The sequence below is a fragment of the Lathyrus oleraceus genome, chromosome 2, assembly GCF_024323335.1.
Source record: "Lathyrus oleraceus cultivar Zhongwan6 chromosome 2, CAAS_Psat_ZW6_1.0, whole genome shotgun sequence".
In the NCBI taxonomy this organism is placed as follows: Eukaryota; Viridiplantae; Streptophyta; class Magnoliopsida; order Fabales; family Fabaceae; genus Lathyrus; species Lathyrus oleraceus.
In genome coordinates this window covers 33,187,590-33,210,963 of record NC_066580.1, presented here as the reverse complement: position 1 = coordinate 33,210,963, position 23,374 = coordinate 33,187,590, and the positions used below count along the sequence as shown (strand labels likewise).

The 23,374-nt window shown below is 33.9% G+C and overlaps 2 protein-coding genes across 2 annotated transcripts; one reads left to right on the top strand and one right to left on the bottom strand.

Annotated features, from left to right (window-relative positions):
• Positions 1 to 858: 858 nt before the first annotated feature.
• LOC127121779 (transcription factor MYB10) lies at positions 859 to 2,216 on the top strand. Its single transcript, XM_051052217.1, has 3 exons — positions 859 to 1,173; positions 1,425 to 1,792; positions 1,907 to 2,216. The coding sequence occupies exons 1-3, from the start codon at positions 859 to 861 to the stop codon at positions 2,214 to 2,216; spliced, it is 993 nt and encodes a 330-aa protein (XP_050908174.1).
• Positions 2,217 to 9,819: 7,603 nt separating this feature from the next.
• On the bottom strand, positions 9,820 to 12,602 carry LOC127121778 (glycolate oxidase). The gene is made up of 9 exons (XM_051052216.1): positions 12,441 to 12,602; positions 12,232 to 12,356; positions 12,024 to 12,070; positions 11,791 to 11,868; positions 11,436 to 11,560; positions 11,185 to 11,251; positions 11,005 to 11,070; positions 10,837 to 10,918; positions 9,820 to 9,839 (listed from the first exon to the last, which is right to left on the bottom strand). The coding sequence occupies exons 1-9, from the start codon at positions 12,578 to 12,580 to the stop codon at positions 9,820 to 9,822; spliced, it is 750 nt and encodes a 249-aa protein (XP_050908173.1). The 5' UTR covers positions 12,581 to 12,602.
• Positions 12,603 to 23,374: the final 10,772 nt, after the last annotated feature.

The following is a 23,374-nucleotide window of genomic DNA, read 5'->3' as shown; positions in this document are numbered from 1 at the left end:
ACTATTTAATGTTTCAACTATTATTTATTAATATTCTGAAATAGTTGGAATAATATGAAATAATATTGTGAGAAATACTATAAAATAATATGAAATAATTATTTAATATTTAATAATATTGTGAGAAATACTATTTAATAATATTCTGGAAATATTTAATAATATTTGGAAATAGTTGAAATAATATGAAAAAAAATATAAAATTGTTACTTAATATTTAATAAATGGGTTAATATGAAATTGATTAATAATGAATTAATTATGTAAAATGCAAAGTTAAAAAAACGGTAGTATTATTAATTAAAAAATAATATCAAATTTTCAAACTTTAATAAACTAATTATTTAATAAAATAAATAGTTAAAATATTAAAAAAATCTATTAAAATATTAATCTAATCATTTTTTAAATAATTATTTAAATTGCAAACTTTAATAATTGAAATATAAAATAAAAAGGTGGCACTTATAAAAGCGTAGTTTATCACATCCGACTTAAACGCCAAAATCATCTCTCAGAATAGTTCTATTTAATTTTATCTTTTTATAATTACAATTGAATTATGATATAATCTTTATCTTTAATTTTGCTATCATTAAATTTGTATTTTACTTAAAAGCGTTGGACCAGAAATGTAGCTGAGGTAGTTTTTATATGTTGGACACAATCTAACATGAGTTATAGAAAAGTGGAGTTTGTCTAGTTTTATCTTCCATATTAGATAATGTGATTTAGTTAGCAAAAAAATAGGAGTTAGAATAGGGTAAATGATTTTTATTCAAACTAGGACTCTCTCTTATATATTTCAACACACTAACACTATTGTTCACGTAGTTAAAAATCACATTCACTCAAATCATGGAATCTTCATCTTTGCAACAAGAAAAATGCAATCATGGTGAGGATACTAGAAATATTGTGTTAAAAAAAGGAACATGGTCAAATGAAGAGGATCAATTATTAAGAGAATATGTGACAAAATATGGAGTTGGAAAGTGGGATTCTGTACGAAAGAAAACAAAGCTCGTTCGAGATGGAAAAAGTTGTCGTTTAAGATGGTTAAATCATCTAAATCCAATTTTAAAAAAGTGTTCTTTCAATGAAGAAGAAGGGAGAAAACTTATTCATCTCTATAATGAGTTAGGACCCAAATGGTCTCAAATGATTTCACAGGTTTGTTTATTCATGCTTCACTCTTATAGAAAAAAAATTTACTTTTATAAAAAAAAATTAAAGCTTATTAGGCTTTCTATAATTGTAACCATTTATAATAGGTAATGTTTAGGGTTTGTTTTTGGTAATAATTTTTTTTGGCATGAAGTCTACTTATTAATTAATAAAATTTAGTGATATGCACGGATATTTTTTTAGAATGACCGATAATTGGTTATATAATTATTTTGAATTTGTTTTTGTTGTGACAGTTTCCTGGAAGAACCGATAACGAGTTAAAGAATTTTATTAATTCCAAAAAAAGGAGTTTAAAAAATTCTAAAAAGCACCTCATTCCAGAAAGCATAAACCAAGTTGATGAGTTGAATAACAGTATTGGAGAAATTAGTAACCAACAAAATAATGCCTCCCAAGAAGAAGAAATGGTTCTACCAAGAATGGAATCTGATCATCAAGAAGATACTCTACATGGTAACTATCTTCTTGATCAAATTTATGATGACAAAAATATCAACAACTGTCAACAATTTTCAACGTTGGCTGATGATTCAAGTATGCTATGCAATAATGAGGAGAGTACTTGTTTCAACAATCATGTTGTCCAAACCTTGGATGATACGTGAGTAGACAATTCAATTTTTTTCCTTTTAAATTTAATTCAAAATACATATTAACTTTATAATTACATTAACATATTTCATGACTTACATTATTATTATTGCTATTATTGCAGGTTTCAAGATTTGGAAGATATAGTTCCATCATTTTCATCAAGTAATATATTTTTTGATCAAGATCTTCCTCCATACAATCTAGACATGAATTATCAACTTCCACAAAAAATGTTTTATGACCAATATCTTCAAAATCCAGATCTATCATCTAATATGTTTTTTGATCAAGATCTTCCTCCAATTCCACAATATTATCCTTACAATCTAAATATGGATTATCAACTTCCACAAGAAATGCATTCCGATCAATATCTCCAAAATCCAATTCTATCATATGAGGAGGCTCAATATGAGATCTTAGAACCTTGATTGCTATTTGAATGTGTTCCTCTTTGATAAACTTGGTAGATACGTGCATAATGTAAAAGATATCTTAGACACATTTAGAAAAAACTTTCCTCCCAAGGATTTATGAAGGATGGTAGACAATAAAAAATTAGTTTACAGTGATTATAATTATAATGTAAGTTTTATTTCTTTAGTTATTATTTTCATTCTTTTAAAGAATCAATTTGTATTACGAACACTTTTTTCAATTGTATTTGATAGAAATATTTTATCTTAATGTGTGCACTTTGAACGCAATATTATTTTGCATGTTTATTTACTCAGTGTCTCATTCATTTATTCTAGAGTTTCCTAAAATCTAAAACGAATGATTTCTATCAAAACTAGTAAATTATGGGCAAGTTTATTTAAAAAATAAATAATTATTATTCAATAAATATATTAGATTTATATAGAAATGTATGTAAGTGAATAATATGTATCGTCCAACATGAAATAATTTCTTATAATGATTTTAGTTTCTTCTTTATACTATTATTGTAACAAAGTTACAAAGTTACATACCATCTCAAAAGATGTACATAAGTCTTAAAATGACAACAGAGTTGCAAAACAGGTTAGATGTACAAGAATAAATGTCTAAACAATACTACATAAAGATAACATATCATTTAGACATATTAAATTTTATCTCTCAATTGAATAAGTCCCAACATTGTAAAATTATTTTATAAATTTTCGGGTTAAGATGTTTTAATATATAAAATAAAATATTAATCTTTATTATAGAAGAAAATTATCAGGTCTTACAAAACTATACACAGAAATAAGAAACATAACAAAAAAATCTTTTGTGAAACTGAAGAAAAACATACACAATGGTTTCATGTCTTGACTTTATTCTTTCCCTCACTTTATAAATGTGAATTGAAGGAAGAGGAGTTTGAACCTGCAGTTTCTTTTAGAGAGATGTATATTTATATTCATAACAAAAAATGATGGAGAATATGTCTCTAGAGTATCGAAGATATTTATTGTACAAACACACCTCTTCACTCCCTTCCAAACGTTTACCGCACAAACACACTCCAAAAAGAGACGGTGAGAAGTTTCAACAAAGCAATTAAACAAAACACAAACCTGGTAGTTACCTCCAAAATTAATTCCATTGGAGTCTAGCGTTTAGGTGGAACCCCGAATGGTTGATCCCGAGGCTTATGTCTCGTTCTCATCGAGCGTTCGTCATTCACTTATAAAACAATCCAACCATTCAAACTTTTTTTCTCACCATCGTGCAATCCTCAAAAACCTTTTTTTTCAAAAAGACATTTTGTCTCGAAATGATGAAAAACAATGCTTCATCCACATATGTGTGAGTTGAGATAAGTGATATTTTCCCGTGAATGTTGGTATGTAGAAATCCATTCAATGTGATGCAACCGTCGGCTCCTCACTTGTTTTGGGTAGCAAACAATGTTTTTTCTTCGATTGAGACAAAGTAGCTTTCGCTAAAATCGACCAATAAATAAATATTTTCTACCTAGAACTACGTATGCCTTGAGTTCTCCATCGCACCTGAAGATACGTAGGAGGAAGACCTGCAATCTTGTCAGGCACATTAATAAAAAACTTTTTGTGACCCCTTTCTTTTTTCTCTTTTCACTTTTAATAGTTCGAAGAAAACAAATAACATAAGCTAACATTCAAAACGCAAGTTTAACTAAAAGGTTCTCGTTGAGTACAACGGACGTGAGGGGTGTTAATACTTTTCCTTTGCGTAATCGACTCTCAAACCCAAATATGGTTGCGATGACCATGTTCTTTTCCAAAAGGTTTTATAAATATTTTTCTATTCCTTCATTGGAATAAATAAAGTTCGGTTGCGATGACTCCCAAAACCAAATCCAAATATGGTTGCGACGACCATGTTAAACACTAAAGGGAATCTTGACAAGTTTGACTCTAAGGCACATAAGTGATTATCATTTGGATTTTCTGAATGCTCTAAAGGCTATAGAGTCTTTAACACTGAGATACGAATTGTTGAAGAATTAATTCATGTCAAATTTAATGATAAGCTTGACCCTGAAAAGTCAAATTTAGTTGAGAAATTTTCAGATATGGAGATTAACTTCTCATAATCTGAAGATAAAAACTCATAAGGAAAAGCAAAGGACGCTGAAGCAAAAGACTCAGAAGCGACTCAACCAGAAGCCACTGTTGGTTCAACTCATCAGAAGAAGAGTATATAAAGAGCCTCTCATTCTAAAGAATTGATTCTGGGAGATAAATACACACCAACCAAAACTCGATCTTCATTCAAACCTTTTGAAGAAACTCTTTTGGGTTTGGTATCTTTGATAAAGCCCACAACTATTGATGAATCTCTTCTGGATAATGAATGGATTTTGGCTATGCAAGAAGAACTGAATCAATTCACCAAGAATTACGTCTAGGATCATGTTCAGAGACCAAATGGTTCCACGTCATTAGAACCAAATGGGTTTTTAGAAACTAACTCAATGAGAAGGGAGAAGTCATTAGAAACAAGGCTCAACTGGTAGCACAAGTTTATATTTAGCAAGAAGGTATAAATTATACATAAACTTTTGCTCCAATTGCCAAGTTAAAGTCTATTCGTTTTTTAATTTTGTTTGCAGTCAATCATAACATCATCCTTTATCAGATGGACGTTAATAGTGAATTCTTAAATGGATACATTTCTAAAGAGGTGTATGTGCACCAACCCCCTGGATTTGAAAGTTCTCAAAATCCAGATTTTGTTTTTAAACTGAAAAAGTCGTTATATGGTCTGAAACAAGCTCCCAGAGCTTAGTATGACAGACTAAGTAACTTCCTTTTAGAAAATTATTTTACCAGAGGGAAAGTGGACACAACTCTTAAGAATGATATTCTGGTTGTGCAAATTTATGTTGATGATATTATTTTTGGTTCTGCTAATGCTTCGTTATGCAAGAATTTCACTAAGTCAATGTAGGAAGAATTCGAAATGAGTCTAATGGGATAACTCAAGTTCTTTCTGGGAATCCAGATTGATCAATGTTCAGAAGGAACGTACATCCATCAGAGAAAATATACAAGGGAACAACGACTTCAATGCATTCTGAAGAAAGAAGAGGTAAGCAGTAAAGTAAATCAAAAGTTATTTAGAGGTATGATAGGCTCTCTCCTTTATCTAGCTGTTTCTAGACCTGATATTTTATTCAGTGTCTGCTTATATGCTAGCTTCCAATCAGATCCTAGGGAGACTCACTTAACTGTTGTTAAGATAATCTTTAGGTATCTACAAGGTACTACTAGTCTTGGTTTGTTTTATATAAAAACGAGTGAATATAAATTAGTAGGTTATTGCAGTGCTGACTATGCTGGAGACAGAATAGAAAGGAAAAGTACTTCTGGAAGTTGTCAGTTTCTGGGATACAATCTAATCTCGTGGTCCAGCAAGAAACAAACAATAATTGCGCTTTCAACAGCCGAAGCTGGGTATATTGCATCTTCTGGATGCAACACTCAAATACTCTGGATGAAGAGTCAGCTGGAAGATTATCACATATCCAAGATTAACATTCCTATTCTCTGTGATAATACTTTTTCTATTTGTTTATCTAAGAATCATATATTGCATTCTAGTGCTAAGCATATTGAAATTAAACATCATTTTTTACGTGACTATGTTCAAGAGGGTATGTTTCACTTCAAATTTATTGATACAGACCATCAATGGGTTGATATCTTTACAAAACCCCTTGCTGGTGATAGATTCCTTTTCATTCTGAAAAACGTATTATGAATTTTTCTCCAGAATGAAAAGATGAATTTCAGAATGTCAAGTCTTCAGAACTACAGATAAGGCTCTAACAATTTATTTGTTGATTCTAAGACATGACCTTTCTGAAGTGGGGAAGTTTCATGAATCGGAAAGGTTCTGATAAGAAGCAATCTTATCAATTTGTCTTCTTGATTCTGAACAGTTGTTGCATTAAATATTTTTCTTGGCGTTTGGTAGTGTGTGGTTCTTAGTGGTGACAGTTGTCCCACTTTATGAATATGCATAATAATGGTATGGCACATTGGGTTTCACATTTATTGGGATTAGGTTAAAATCTCTTACGCTTCCACCTTTTGACTGTGTGTTTCTTAGCTTTTCATCATTGCTTATTTTCTATATAAATCCATTTCACTCACATTTTCACACTACGCTCACAACTACTCCCACACTTTCATACCTCCAAATACCCTATCTATAACTGTTCTTCTTCATCTACAACTTCCGTAAATGGCTGATCAAAAACAACAACAACAACAACAACAAGCTCAACCTCAATCTTCTCCTCAGTCTTCTCCTCAGTCAATCATTGATAAGAACACTCCTCCTCCAAGGAAGAAATATGCGGTAATAATATCCCATTTGAAAACTATCTTATATTCACCGAGATCGATCCGCCGAAAATCTTGGCGTACTACATGGAAATTCGCCTCGAGGATAATATTGATCCATTGGTGGATCCCTTAAATCTACCGGATGACTACTCAGTTGTTTCGTTGCCGCCTCCTACTCCCCAAAACCCTTAGTTTTCAAAATATTCTTCGCATGTGTGTGTTCTTATTTTTTTTCTAAGTGTGTGTGTATGTGTGTGCTTTTTATGTTTATTTGAGTACTTTTTGTATTTCTATTATTTTTTAATTATTTTCGTCTTTGTAAACATGATTATATCATTTCTTCCTTCTGGCATTTTTAATGAAAATATTATCCTGTTTCTTTCAAATATATTCTTTACATTTTATCTTTGTCTTTTTTATTGATGACAAAGGGGGGAAACGTATTTAAAGGGAAGAGTCGTAATTGATTTTCATATATACCTATATTCTTGAATATAAACTCACACATTTATTAATGTTTCTGATAACAACTACTTCAAAGAATAGTTTGTTAATTGTTTTGCATGGATAAGTTCAAAACATTAGAAGCTCTTGAAGTTTTTAAGATCAGAATGTAAGTTACCAGTTTCTAAAGAAATGGTCTACTATCTGAGTTTGAAACTTTCACGTTGCTGTTTGAGAAATCTCTCAACCAAGAATCAGAATCAAGCATCAAGTCTTCAAGGAATTAAAAACCAGGCTCTGATCTTGGTATCAAGATTTGAAGAATTGAATATTCCATGGTAATCAGACTTGGCAAAGGTATTAGTTTCTGAAAGCTCTTTCAAAGATTCAAAGATATTTTTTCAAAGGTAATCAAGCTCTGAAAAAGAGAATTTGAGAGAGAACCAGGCTCTAAAGCTTCTTCAAAAGAATTCAACCAAACTTCTGAACTGAAGTTTATCAGAATGTTGAGTTTGACAACCAATGCTTTGGATAAGATCAAGCAACTTCTGAAGATAAACTAGATTCTGATGGAAGATCATTCTAGTACTTTAAAAAGGTTAATCAGGAAAGTGTTCTTTCATTCTAATTTTATCTTTTTAGGATTATACATCTCAGGGGGAGCTTTGTGCTTCTGAAAGATGTATCCTTCCATGATTACCACGTACAAAATTGTTCATCAAAATACATGTTTTTGTCATCATCAAAGAGGGGGGAGATTGTTATAAAAAGATTTGGTTTTGCATTTATACCTTGAGTTTTGATGATAACAAAGTTGTATTTGTGTGAGAACAATTTTGGTACCCTAATTGTTTGTTATTGTGTAACTTTAATAGCCAGTTCTTACTTTGAGTATAAGACGTGCAACGTCATCAGTTTCTGAACATTGTGTTCCAAATTTCGCTTATTCGCTAATCATGAGAAGTTATGAAAGATATCAAGTTGATGTTGCCATGTTCTTTATTATTATATGTTGATTCACTCCTAAGAAGCTTCTGAAGAGAGGTTAGGTTGCTGCTGTGATGTTATCTCCACTTCTGCTTCTGGACGTGACTCTGATAGTCAAGCTTCTAAAGAATGGCAGGCTTCTGAAGTTTTGTTACTAAGCTGAAGATTTTGAAGATCTCAAGCCAATTCGTTGAGGTTATCAATGTTCTGACTGTAGATTCTGAAGACTCTGAAGATTTTGAAGATACTGAAGACCTCAAGCCAGACTGTTGACATTGTCAAGGTTCTGACTGAAGATCCTGAAGTTTCTGAATCCAGTTGTATGTTTCTTGATTTCATGCTTCATTATCTTTCAACAGAAGCCAATGAACTTAAAGATAAAACCAAACGGGTACGTGATCAAATAGTACATAGTACAAATTAAATATTATTTCCAGTACCTTATATCGTGGGTAAGGACAATATTATTCATCACACCTGTCACTGAATTTGTGGGCGAAGGACGGTACGTAGTATCACTCCTTTCACCTATCCAACAGTCGACATCCATTCTATTTGATATACCCATTTTTCCCTCAAATGGTCTCTTTTCTTATGCTATATAAGTGGGACTTTGACACTTGAACAAAAGGTTGAGTGCTGAAGCGCTACAACATTTGACAAGTCTATTTCTTTGTAAAAAGCTATCAATTTTGTACACGGTTTTTCTTTAAGTGTTCGTAATTCATTTATGAAAAATCTTCTTGTGTGTATGCAACTTGTAAAACACAAAATATTATTCAAATTGTTTGTTTGATTTTCCTTAAGGAGACTAGGATATATTCGGATCCTTGAGAAGACAAATAAGGTTATTCTTTGTGATTCCTTAAGGATACTAGGGTATAGTCAGATCCTTGAGAAGACAAAGAAGGTTATTCTTTGTGATTATTATAATAAGTTGATTACAATGGATTAAGTCCTTGTGTATAAGACGAAATCACCTTGGTGGGTGGACTGGAGTAGCTTTGAGTTTCAAGCGAAACAGGATAAAAATACTTGTATTTTTATCTCTTTGTTATTAACATTTGAGTGGTGTTTTTGAGTTGGTAAAAAATATTTTGTTTTTAAAACCCAATTCAAACCCCTAATTTCTTGTGTTTTTCACACCTTTAATTGGCATCAGAGCTCCGGTTCTGATTATGATAAAAGATTTATCAACACTTCACCGTGTTCAGTACTGATCTAGTTTGTGTGAGAAACAATGGTCACTACTAACATTGTTAACAACAATGAAAGAGATCACTACAGTGCTAAAACACAAATCTTTGATGGTGAGAAATTTGATTCTTGTAAAGATAGAATCAAAAGTTTCTTTTTTGGTTACGATGTTGATCTCTGGGATCTTGTAATCGATGGCTACGTTCATCCAATTAATGTTGAAGGAAATAATATAGTAACAAGTGCTATGACAGATCAACAGAAGAAGGATTTCAAAAATAATCATACGTCCAAAACTATATTGCTAAATGATATCTCTTATACTGAGTATGAGAAGATAACAAATAGAGATTCTTCCAAATCCATATTTGACTCTCTGAGGATGACTCATAAGGGGAATGCTAAATTAAAGGAGACATAGGCTTTAGCCTTAATCCAGAAGTACGAAGATTTCAAAATGGAAGATGATGAAACCGTTGACACTATGTTCTTAAGATTTCAAATGCTTGTTGCAGGACTGGAAGTTTTGGATAAAGGATACTCTACAGTTGACCATGTCAAAAAGATAATCATAAGTCTCCCTAAAAATGGAGGCCTATGGTAACTGCTTTGAAGCTGGAAAAAGATCTTAATAGTATCACTCTTGAAGAACTTGTTAGTTCTTTGAGAAGCCACGAGATTGAACTCGAGAAAGATGAACCTCAGAAATGAGGTAAATTTGTTGCTTTAAAGTCCAAGCCTGAGATGACAAGAGCTTATCAAGTGGAGGAAGAATCAAATGTTTATGATGAAGACTCAAAAGATGATGATGAGTTGTATTTGATTTCTAAGATTTGAGGATTACCAGATTTCAGGATTACCAGATTCAAGTCTCTGATTGGAGCAGGTTTTTAATATATTTTGCACTACTTTACTTTATTTACTTTATCGCACTACTTTACTTTATTTATTTTATCGCACTGCTTTACTTTCTTTACTGTTTACTCGCATCACTTTACTTTAATTTATTTCCTCGCATGCTCTAACTTATTTATTTTCCCGCACCCACTACAACAAACAAGACCTTAGACAGCGCTTTTTTTAGCCTTAGACAGCGCTTTAAAGCGCTGTCTAAACCTCCGCTGCTAAAGGTTTAGACAGCGCTTTTTTAAATCTTAAAAGCGTTGTCTAAGCCCCCCCCCCCCCTTAGACAGCGCTTTGGCCAAAAGCGCTTTATAAGACCCTCTTATTTTAAATTTTTTAGGTATACCTTAGACAGCGCTTTTCAAAAAGCGCTGTCTAAGCCCCCCCCTTAGACAGCGCTTTTTACAAAAGCGCTGTCTAAGGTATACGAAATTTTTTGAAGCTTTTGTTTTAAACCACATTTTTTCCAGGTTTATAAACCAGAATTTCTACCTGTTTTCAACCAGATTTTGACAGACAATTATCACATTTTATATATGCCATTTTGGCCTTTTTTCTACCAATTTTTGGCTAACAAATATATATATATACCAATTCAAACCAATTTTGCCTTAAATGTATCAAAATATATACAAATTTATGTACACATTTACAAGTCATAACATATACTACAAATGTACACATTAATTACACAAATTTATGAACAAACATTGAGCTTTATCATCTTGAGCCGTAAGTACTCCCTTCACTAAAATGGGCAATGGGGTGATTGTTTGAAGCCATTTTACATCCTGTTACAAGTTTTTTCATAGTAGTTATTGTGACTTCCACATTCAATGTCACATATATGTAAAAGATCTATATATCATAGTATCACCTTCCAGGTGAGTGATTGGTCATATAGACCATTAGTCACAGAGATGAGACCACCATTGTCTTTAATCTGCAAGGTTATATCCAATTTCTCAAATAGTTATAGCAAAAGTAACAACATTAAGATGACAATAACAAAAGAAGAAAAATCATCTAATTTAAAATCTCTGTAATGATCACACACCTTATACAACTTTTCAAGATCCATGACTTCAAAGTTCTTCATTCTCAGATATGATGGCAGTATAAATCTGTAAAAATCTCCAATAAACAAACCAGGAATATATATGTTTTTTAAATCTCCAGTACAAACTTCTAATAGTGTTTATCTTAATCTGATTACAAACTCCGCGTGTTCCATGCACCAGTATCTTAGTACTATTTTTTAAATATAAGACTTATCAATTCAAATGAAATTTCGCAATGATTGTCAACCTATTTTTTATGTCAGCCTCTCTACGACCAATGACCGGAGAGTCTGCAGTAAGGAGAATTGCCTTGAAACCAGCCTTTTTAGCTCTTCTCACAAGCTGAGTAACCATATTTCGGTCTTTAAGCAGCTGGGAAAAGAAAATAACAAACAAATTAGATTATACCACTAATAAATTGAAAAGTTAGATAATCAAGTTAGTAATTGTTTGAATGTAGCAAAGATTATATCATACATCAAAAGCAGATTCCTGGTTTAAACTAAGTTGCTTGGAAATGTTTTGAGGAGGAGACAAGTGACACCCACACACATCATAGAAAATATAATAAAGAAGAGACGAAATGAAGAGAATATACTCACATAGAGTTGGAGGAAGCGAATGCCAGGTCCGGTTGAAACAATCTCCTCAATGCTGGAAGTAGCCCATGAGGATAGTGTCTGTCACAAAATTATCAAAATGAATATCTCAAATATTAAATACTCCCTCCGTAACAAAATATATATAAAAATACAGGTATTTCCTTCCAAATCTGGGCCAATTATACTTTTTTTTTGCTAGAGCAGAGAATTAATAAATATGGTTGAAATCAAACCATGATGGTGCCAGCTGCTGATGCTGCTCTAGCAGTAGCGTATTCTCCTACACACAAAAAATGCATAATTTGTTTTAATTTACAAGTATTTCTATATTGTAGGAAAACAATAAACTTCAATGTCAAACACATGAAGAATCAAGAGCTTCTTCTGCATTAACAAAAAGTACATACAACAATGAGCTTAATGTAACGGAAAAATGAGTACCTTCAGGGTGAGCCATCTTTTGCGCGGCTGTAGGAGCAATCATGATAGGCATTGATATTTTGAAGCCTAAGACAGTTGTTGTCAAATCTATCTTGCTTACATCGATAAGAATACGTGGCCTGAACCTGTTGTTGGTAAACATAGATATTGAAATAAGGGATTCAGCAAAAGAGAAGATGAAAATGAAATAAAACAAGTTAGTAGATTACATAATCCTTGAGAATGCATTCCGATTCTCTTTCAAAGTCCACTCATCCTCTGCCCCTGACGCAAAGTAATCATAAATCATCTTTGGCAACTTTTCCTTTGCAATTGCTTCATACTCGCTCACATTTGTTATATTCACCATCTTCTTAATAATAGTCAAGTTACTTTATTATGTTATGTCTACAATATCTTCTGAAAGTGAGATTAAAATGAATAATTACTCAATAACATCAATCTAAACCAGGTAAGAAAAAGAATGAAATTAACACAAATGATTCACTGCCATGACCCCTTCCGGCCTCTGTTTTCCGGTCACCACCGCCCGGGCACCACTTTTGCCGCCTATTCCGGTGAACCACCCCACCATCAGAAGCCACTTTTCCGATCCTGTAGAATGAAATTAACGTAAATGTAAGATGAATAGGAGAGAGAACCTGTAGTTTGGGATGCTGAAGTAAGGAACAAGTTGGAACTAATCAGGAGAATGGAGAAAATAAGATATGATAAAAAAAGAGTCAATGAAGTCTCAGAAGGAGACAGTGACCGTAGCTAGCATACGAGAGTTTGTGACCCAAATACCACCCAGCTGAAATAGAAATTCCAAAGTACCAACTCTTCAAAAAATATTTTCATGATGTCACTTTTTTTTAATGGATTTTTTAATTGATAACGAATCACCAGAAATCTTCTGAACTATAGGATCTCCTTCGTCCTTATCCTTCCGCAACGGCCTCATCCTCACAATAACCTACACAACACATACAGATACAAAATAAGAAACCGGATAATAAATTAACAAGATCTAAAAACCCTAAATGGATGAGAAAAACCTTAACGCCGGAATCGGTAGTTGCCGGGAGTGAATTTTCGGCGGCGATGGTGTCGAGAGCAAGTTTGCGTTTGAGAGGGTTGGAAGAAGGAGGTCTTGGTGGTAACGGACTCTTGGATTTGACATGGGAGGGGGAGTAAGGGACGATGATGTTGTGATCTGAAGGAGGATCGTTTTCTTTGGAGGGTTTGTGTTTGCGAGAAGAGGGTCTGGTTTTGGCGGAGCTGCTAGGGCTTGATGAAGATGGAAGCTCTGCTGTGTCCCTCGCTATTGGGTTTCTTTGAAGCATGAAGTGCTTTCCAAAAGCGCTTTCTAAACCCCCACCTTAGACGGCGCTTTTGGTTTTAATTTTTTTTTTAATTGAAAGACTTTAAACAGCGCTTTCTCAAAAGTGCTGACTAAGGTCTATATTTAAAAGCGCTTTCTAAAAGCGCTGTCTAAGGGGGGGTCTTAGACAGCGCTTTCTAAAAGCGCTGTCTAAGACCCCCCCTTAGACAACGCTTTCATTATTTTTTTAGAACATTTTCCGTGTTTTATTTTTATTTTAACCTTAGACAGCGCTTTCTTTTAAAAGCGCTGTCTAAGATGCGCTGTTAAAAAATCTTTTTGGCGTAGTGACCGCTTTACTTTCTTTACTTTATTTCCCGTTTGTTACTTTCCGTGCAAAAATCTATTTACATAGCTCTACATTTATTTGCAAGTTCTTGTTGAAACTCAATCGCACACGTATCACTTTAATATGTCAAATCTTACTTTTTAATCACATGTTTTATTGTTTACCATAATCATGTCCAGCTAAATCATTAGTGCTAGAATGTGAGAATCGTCGACTCGACGATACTCCATATGTTGTCTCTATAAGAGTGATTTTGGGGCTGTTTTGACTTTAATACATTTTTTTGTGATTCATCTGATCGATTACTACGAAAGTAGTACCATGAATAAGTCGGGTAAGATTGAAAGTTGTCTGACACTTAAGATAAAATTGGTTAGTTTTTTATTAATAAAAACAGCGGAAGCACTTTGTTAATTAATTAGGAAAGTTTAATTTTACCAGAAAGAGGTTTTGAAACTATTTTTGGACGCGTTTATAGGTTTAGAATCCGGTTGTCTGAGCATATGCCAGAAACCCTTTTAAGTTAAAGTTTTCAATCAAAATTACTTTTCAACTGAGTTAAAGAGGTGATTACATAAAAAGGGATTTTTTACTTTAACGCAAGACGCGACCATTGCAGCGTGAGCGGCTGGTATAGATTAAATATAAAGTCTGATTCCAAAAAATTGAAAGTGATGGTTCCCTTTTAATTAACTCATTTTAAAGGAAGAAAACATTGCCCCATAGGTAGTTCTAATTAGAGATAATAGGAGTACTATGGATTGATGTGATCCACGTTCCAGTATTACATCTTTGAATTCATTTAAACGTTATTATTTTCAATCTGTTTTTGTTCCAAACATTCTTGATATCGCCTTAGATACGCACCGTAACAATAGTTAATGATAGATTGACATTGGTCTCTATGGGATCGATAATATTTTATATTACTCTGACGTGCTCCGTATACTTGCGGAAAACACGCACCAAGTTTTTGGCACCTTTGTCGGGGACCAATTAAGTCAAATTTCGTACCCTATTGTTACACCGTCTAGATTAAGGAAAACCCTTGTCGATCAGGCGTCTATAGTAGGGAACTTCCAGAGTCTACAGGTGTCCAACGCCTCGCTCTCAGCATGAGTCCATCAGCTCCAGATTTTCCAAAGTTCATGCCACTAGAGCCGAAGCCGTCATCCATGGCATCAGGACCAGACAGGAGAGGGCAGTGGAGGCCATTAGTAGCATATCGTCCAGGTTCTACCGTTCCTTTTTTACCTTTTAACGAAACATTGGGGATAATTTTCGGTTTAAGTGTGGGAGAGGAACCTTATTGTTTTCATTTTTTTATTTATTATCATTTTTAGCTAGATTTATTGTTTTAGTATTATTGGTTAGGAATTTATTCACTAGTTTAGTTTGTCTGTTGTGTTAATTCATGTGTCGTCGAGTCTTTATGCGTGGTTTTCTGTTGTTTATTAATTCGGCCATTTCATGAGCCATACAAAAAAAATTGAAAAAGAAAACAGGTGTTTAATTTGAAGTTTTAGGCTATTAGAAAAATTAAGGATAGGTTATAGAGATTTGGGAAAGCCCCCAAAAAGACCAGTATCGTCTTAACACCGTAAGTCTCCTAATTATAGAGATTGATTTGGATATTTGTTATGCCATGGCCCTAAAATCTCACCCCTAAATAAGTCTTTGAGTAGTTTATCCTAGCAGTCAACCTGAATTACCATCGAGTAAGCGGACCGATGCAAATAGGTGAATGGTCCCATGTTAAAGAGAAAGAAAAAGAAAGGCAAAACTCTTGAAAAGTAAGAAATAGAAAAAAGGAATTCTCCTTCTAAGTTAGGTGACTCTCACCCGGTCATTTAGTCTAACGACTGTGAAACCTCTAAGAATATTGCATATTCATCAAAAAAATTGACATAATATGGATCATGGTCACTAACAAGTTCGTTTTCCGTGTGTAAACAGATAACAAGCTTAATGTGATTGTGCCTGAATGAAAAAGGACGAAAAATGGGATGATTAAGTTAGGCCTAGGCATAATGACATGATGTGAGTTGGTTTGTATAGGAAGGAGATTTATGACCGCAAATGCGAAATATGTTGTTACGATACCCATAGTTTGCGATTTAGTACCTATCAATATGACCTTGAGCGAATTAGAGTATTTAGCCTAAAATACTTACATGAGCATCACTATTTTTCTTCATAAGCTCATAAATGTTTGCTTGAGGACAAGCAATGGTTTAAGTGTGGGAGATTTTGATAACACCAAAACACATTACACATTTGACTCGAATTGCACATGTTTTACTATCCTTTTATTATCATTTCTACTGTTGTGCTGGTACTTTTCATTGTTTTCAGTTACATAGCCTAGAAAAGGCCTTACTCTAAGAAACAAAGCAAAACGGAGGAAAATGGAGAAAAATGAGTAAAATATACACATGGAGTTCAACATGGCATTCGCCATAGAGGTAGCCACGATGAAGATGACGTGTCCCACGTCCCAACAGTCACGAAGATTGGGTCCATCCATTTTGGGAACATGGCGGTCGCCATTTTTGATTTTGGCGCTTCTGTCAAAGACAGTTGGAGATTCACTCCCATGACCACCATTTTTCTCTCACAGGAACATTAAAGGAGTTACGTGATTCTCTAGGTCTAGTACTAGTATAAATAGGACATAAAGTTCACAGTTTTAATCATCCAAGCTTAGCTATAGCATAGGCCATATATCCACACTGTTAAAGTGATAATTTGTCACATCGAGGGGTTATCACAGCATTGTAGTTATTAAGTTTGGAGCATCGTAGTCGTAGCATTTAATCTTGTTGCCATTTACATTTCAGTTGTACCAGATTCAAGTCTCTGATTGGAGCAGGTTTTTAATATATTCTACACTGCTTTACTTTATTTACTTTATTGCACTACTTTACTTTCCTTACTTTATTCCCATCGCTTTACTTTGATTTATTTCCTTGCACCGTTCTACTTTGTTTATTTTCCCGCACCGCTTTACTTTCTTTACTTTATTTTCCACTTGTTACTTTCCGTGCAAAAATATATTTTCAAAGCTCTACATTTATTTGCAAGTTCTTGTTGAAACTCAATCGCACGCGTATCACTTTAATATGTCAAATCTTACTTTTCAATCACATGTTTTATTGTTTACCGAAACCATGTCCAGTTAAATCATTAGTGCTGGAATGTGAAAACCGTCATTTCGACGGTACTCCATATGTTGTCTTTGTAAAAGTGATTTTGTGGCTGTTTTGACTTTAATATAATTTTTCTGTGATTCATCTGATTGATTACTACGAAAATAGTATCGTGATTAAGTCGGGTAAGATCAAAAGTCGTCCGACACTTAAGATAAAATTGGTTAGTTTTTAATTAATAAAAACAACGGAAACACTTTGTTAATTAATTAGGAAAGTTTAGTTTTACCAGAAAGAGGTTTTGAAACTATTTTTGGACGCGTTTATAGGTTTAGAATTTGGTTGTCCGAGCATATGTCGGAGACCCTTTTAAGTTAAAATTTTCAATCAAAATTACTTTTCAACTGAGTTAAAGAGGTGATTACAAAAAAAAAGGATTTTCTACTTTAACGCAAGACACGACCAGTGTAACGTGAGCGGCTGGTATAAATTAAAGATAAAGTCTGGTTCCAAAAAATCGGAAGTGACGGTTCCTTTTTAATTAACTCTTTTTCAAGGAAGAAAAAATTGTCCCATAGGTAGTTCTAATTAGAGATAATAATAGTATGGTTGATTTCCGGTGTGGAAACCAACAACTGGGATGTATTACTTGCTTCACATATACATAACCCAACCATCCGATACTTCATCCGCATCCTGCAAAACACTATTTTTGGGCGACCGAACAACAGCAAAGTCAACGCCAAGGAATTATTTTTCCTCCACTGCGTCTTTGCAGCAGATACACAGGTAAACGCTGCCTCCTTTCTATTTCATCATATCCGCACCCTATGTGCTAGAGGCCGTCAACCTTTTGTAATTGGTGGATTAATCACCACCATAGCACTTGGCTTAAATCTTGGGGATCGACTTCAGAATTTACAATCTCTCCCACCCCTATTGATGGATATAAGCTACTGTCGGTCCAGCCGCCTAATCAAAAACAGGGTAGGCGGAGGGTATTACCTTATGGTGAACAACCAGGAAGTCCCAAGTGTTGTTCTACCCAACATTGCCCTAACAGATGTCACCAATCCCAACCGCCACATCTATGATCTGAATGCTCCCGAAGCCACCGAGCCTACACAAGCAAACCCGCCTTCAGACGAGTTTGCCGAAATGGAGCAGGGTGATCAGGTTCCTGCACAACAATCAGTCCCGCTCAACCCTTCCGATAATGCAGCTGGTCCATCCTCACGACGTCATCGACGAAGAAGGCCAGCAACCAACGACGACATCATGGATGCTATCGATGGTATGCAAACGCAGAATCTCGAAGTGATGCAGATGATGCGCCAGATGCAACAACAACAGGAAGCGAGGAATGCAATAATCGATCAGCGGTTCGCTCAGTTGCTCAGCAGGTTTGATGATTTGGAAGTACGTCAAAGATCCCCAGGTCCAAGAACACGCGGCGGAAGGCAACATTGACTCTAGCTTCTTTTTCTTTTTGTATTTCTTTTGTTTTCTCTGAAACATTGGGGACAATGTTTCATTTAAGTGTGGGGGGGAAAACCTTGTTCTTTAAACCTCCCATTTTCAAGTATGTTATCTTTCCCTTTTCATTGTTATTCCCTTTGCTTTTAATAAAAAAAAAATATTATTATAATATATATTTATTCTAAATTAAGTCCCTAGTGTGAGAAAATTTCCATTATCTATTCCCTCAAATTTTCATGAGCCATAACAAAAATTCAACACACTCAGTAAATATAAAGGTTGCTTATTTTATCAAACTTGAGTGAAATCAAGACAAAATTATTACCATACCAACGCTCTAAACAAACCTCAACATGTTAGATCAGAAAGGTACCTGTTATACAAGTCCCTGGACTTTTAACTTTATAGTAACCCCGAGTAGTTTATACGAGAAGTCAGCACCATCTTAATAGCAAACTACGTGGAGGACCGATGAATATAAGTGAATGATTCCCAAAATAAAAAAATATATATATCAGGAAATGCACTAACTAAGTTAGGTGATCCTTACCAGATCATTTAATCTAAAGGCTGTATATCATATGAAAACATGATACGAAAGATCCATTATGAGTTGGTTCAGCAGGTATCTGGTGCTGAACTTGGTAGGGCGGACTACGGTCCGATCCCCCACAATTTGCAATGGACCGAAAAAACAAAGTTATCCGACCTATGTACCAGAGCTTCAAGCTAAAAAGGGGATCAGAATCACCAACCGGTCACTCCACTATGAGCGCAAAACGATAAAGGGCTTAATGTGATTTCGCTAGAATGAAAACGGGTGAAATAAGAGTAAAAGAACTAGGCTGGTTATAATAGCATGACTCAAACTGATTTGCATGACGTAAAGTTATCAGATGCGGTAATGGTAGTTCTTGATGTCGAGATTAGACTCAAGTTGCTTCTGAACAAAATCTACTTGCAACCTAGTACGAATTGATGTGTGTTTTGAAATTTCACCTGGCTAAACTTTTAAACGATTTCTATACTGTATTTTGCTTGAGGACAAGCAAAGGTCTAAGTATGGGGGAGTTTGATAACATGAAACTATATCACATTCTAGGACTCGATTTAATTAAATTATATTATTATTCACTTCAATTTATTTCATTTTATTCGATGCTACTTGGTATTTTGCTTTCTATTTATCTCAGGTAGTTTATTTGAAGCACAAGTGAAAAAGGAAGAAAAGGAGGTGCAAAAAGAAATGAAAAGAAGCAAATTCCACCAAGCCAAAGCCCAGCCCAAAAGCACAGGCGCTGCGCCTGTGACGAGCGCCACACAAGGTGTGACGAGCGTCACGCCCTGCCTACTTGTGTTACGAGCGTAACACATGGTGTGACGGACGTCACACCATTCTCCTATATGTTTGGCTTCAGAAGCGCAACAGAGGCACGTTGAAGCCTATTGTTACGCTTGACTATTGGAACGTGAGGATTTTTACACGGAAAGCTTTTGGAAACCGTTACAAAAAGTGAGCAATATAAATAGTGGCTTTTGGCAAACCCTGCAGCTGGCTCGGCCGTCTCTCTTCTTCGTGCTCTTTCTATTCCAGCCGTGCAAAGCATACTTTACAGCATTATTTTTTATAGTTTTTACTTTTCTTTGCAATTTCTATTTTCTTTTTCAGTCAAGCTTTCAGTACTTAATTAATTTTTCACACAATAGTTTCTACACTGGAAACTACTGTGTATCTTTTACCGGATCTAACCTTACGTTAGACCCTAGGTTTTTTTTATTCCTTCACTTTTATTTTCCTGTCCGACTGAAGAATTCAAGAACAAATCCAACCGGTCTGTGGTGGAGTGTTCAAGATTGCCATTAATTATTCAGGTTCTTTAATTATTGTTTGAATTTATATATGCCCTGCATTATTGTTTATTTATATTGTTTGCCTGAGATGGATTTATTTAAGCATGATGATTGTTTTGATCTGTTTAGCATGTCTGGCTAATTTATTTAGGTATCGGTATGTAAAGTAAGTGGAATGAAGGAATCAAAACTAAGTTGGTTTAATTACGTTTAAAAATTAAAATCACTCTTTTTATGGTCTCAATTTACAGGTTTAATACCAAGGTTTTTGTACGAGAGTAAAAGACTAAAGAAGTTAAAATCAATAGAGCGAAAGTTTGAGTTTTTAACTGGACAGTGTAAATTGGACATTAATTCTAAATCAGGGCGAAAGCAATTTTTAGAGTAAATTAAATTCTAATCTTTTTCAAAAAGTATTTTTAAAAGTTAAATGTGAGGACGAGAGTTAAGCATTTGAATTTAATTATATAATCTAAGTCAACAGAGCGAGAGTTTGAGACGAGGGTGTTTAAACGATTAGTATTTTCTTAAAAAGAGTTTCTATGGATTCTATTGTTTTCAAAAAGTGATTTTGGACTTAACTAATAAGTGACAGCTACGTTAATATAAAGTCATAGTCTATTCAACAGAGCGAGAGTTTGAGAAAAGATTTTTAATCAATAGTATCTACTGAAAAGATTTATTTTAAAACCAAGAAACCAACGAAGATTTGATTCCCTAATTACGACGAACTACATACCGATATCCGCTTAATTGATATTTAATTTAGATCTAGTTTTAGTTTTAACTTTTCCCCCGAAACAATCAAAATATCATCCGCCTTAGCTTTACGAAGTAACCATAGAATACGGTATATCGATTCATAAGTCCTTGTGGGATCGATATCTTTTAAAACTACGCGATAGAACTGTGCACTTGCAGTTAGTACCCCAATCGACTCATAAAGTCGCGATCAGATAATACTTATGCAATTTGTTTATCAAAGAATCTTATTTTATTCTCCAGAGATAAACATATTGAAATCAAACATCGTTTTATAAGATATTATGTTCAGAAAGGTGTTATTAATAAATACAGACAATCAATGGGCTAATATCTTCATAAAATCCCTTGTTGAAAATAAATTTGATTTTATTCGTTAAAATATGAATATAGAACTTTGTCCAGAATAAAATAAAATATTTTTTAATATGATTAGACTCTAGAAAGTCAAAATAAGGCTCTGAGATATATTGGCTCTGAACTAGTTGGCCCTTTGAAGTTAGAAAGTTCTCTGGTAAGAAGGTCCTAAGTTAGAACCCTTATGCGATTTTCTGTCTTATGGACTCCGAGTTCCAGATATTAATGGCGGTAAATCAAGTATTTATGCATGGCTCTAAAGTAAGACAATTATCCTACGTTAAAGTAATTTGAATGGTTGATGTGACCCATTGGAATAATATTTCTTGGTTCAAGAGAAAATCTTTTCACTCACTTCCCATTGTCAGATTGCGTGTGTTTTTCAAACATTTATTTCCCTTTTCAAAATAGTTTTATTTAATGTATTTTTAAATGTTTTAGTTTTTGTCTTTTCAATTATCTATAATTATAGCTTATGAAAAGTGTGCCCCGTTGTGTGTCTTGGTTTAAATGTTATTAATGTAGTATGCATTAGTAACTGTTGAGTCTGTTTTGTTTAAGCTTCTATCTACTCCCTCCTAAAACATTTTAACTCCGTTTTCCCTCTCTATTTAAACTCCTCCTTAGCTCTTTTATTTTAATCTTATATTGCATTTGTTAATCTCTTTCTAATTTTTTTTTATCTTCCTTACTTCTTTCAAAATCTCAAAATGTCTTTAGTATGTGGAGTTTCCTGTCCTCTTACCATAGCTTCTGAAAAATTTGTTGACTTCAATGAATTCAAGAATCATGGTCTTGATCTTCTCAGTCACGTTTGTTCCCAAAAATGGGAGAATTACTTCAACATGCTAAATGGACCAATCTATCCCATTCTCATAAGAGAATTTTGGATAAATGTATCCCTCTTGCAGCTTAGACAAGCTATTTCATGCATTAAGTCTAATGTTTTTGGAATTCCCATCACTCTAACTCTTCCTCTAATTGTTAAGGCAATCTTATGCAAGGAAACCGGGGTTCATATGGACATGTACCTAAGAACAAGTCCCTTCCTTGAAGTCACTCCAGACAAGATCCTTGCCACCAATCATAATCTGGCAAATGACCCCTCTCTTCTTCTCAAGGCAAAAATCTTGCATCAACTATTATTGTCAACTATTCAGCCATATAAAGATTCTTTGGGAACACTCCTTGTGATGACAAGCATCTTATCTTCTTCATCTTGTCGAGAACTAAGATCAACCTTCCCCTCACTATCTTCAACTTTTTGTATAAAAAGATTATTGCCTCTCACGAGGAAATATTTTTTCTCATTACTGTTGAAAGAGTTCCTTATGAATTTTTTCCTACAAGAAGGAATTGTTGAGAACATGCAGAAAGCTGGGTTAACTGAGGCCCTAGATAGTCATTGGAGTCTGAAGCTCGAAATAGCTTGAGACAACTCTAGTGTTGAACCCTCTCTTCTCTAGTTTCTCCTTTCCCTATTTTCTTTTATTCCCGTCTTCTTGTTTTTTTACCTTCTTTTATATTTTTTCTTATTATCAATTTGTTTTACTTTTCTCTTGTTTTTACTCTTTGTTTTGCATTTACTTTCAGTTATTCTATTTCGTTTTTATTAATATTTTTTATTGATGACAAATGGGGAAAAATAAATATGATTTTGAGATATCTTGTAGTCCTAATAAAACCCAAACAATGCTAAAATCAAGCTGGACAATAATTTTTTTCTAAAGTCTCAACCCGGGAGGAACTTACAAACCTCACTCTGAAGAAACTAAGAAAACTTTTATAAGTATAAAATTCAAGGGGAGCTTACAAACCTATCTCTGATGTTTTATAAATACGATTAACCAAGTAAAAATTGCTCATCAAATTATATGAATTTGTCATCATCAA

Coding starts and splice junctions, on each gene's coding strand:
- LOC127121779 (XM_051052217.1), top strand. CDS start 859: ATGGAATCTTCATCTTTGCAACAAGAAAAATGCAATCATGGTGAGGAT. Junction 1,174..1,424: donor GGTCTCAAATGATTTCACAG/GTTTGTTTATTC, acceptor TTGTTGTGACAG/TTTCCTGGAAGAACCGATAA. Junction 1,793..1,906: donor GTCCAAACCTTGGATGATAC/GTGAGTAGACAA, acceptor CTATTATTGCAG/GTTTCAAGATTTGGAAGATA.
- LOC127121778 (XM_051052216.1), bottom strand. CDS start 12,580: ATGGTGAATATAACAAATGTGAGCGAGTATGAAGCAATTGCAAAGGAA. Junction 12,357..12,440: donor AATGCATTCTCAAGGATTAT/GTAATCTACTAA, acceptor TACCAACAACAG/GTTCAGGCCACGTATTCTTA. Junction 11,869..12,023: donor CAGCAGCTGGCACCATCATG/GTTTGATTTCAA, acceptor ATTTTGTGACAG/ACACTATCCTCATGGGCTAC.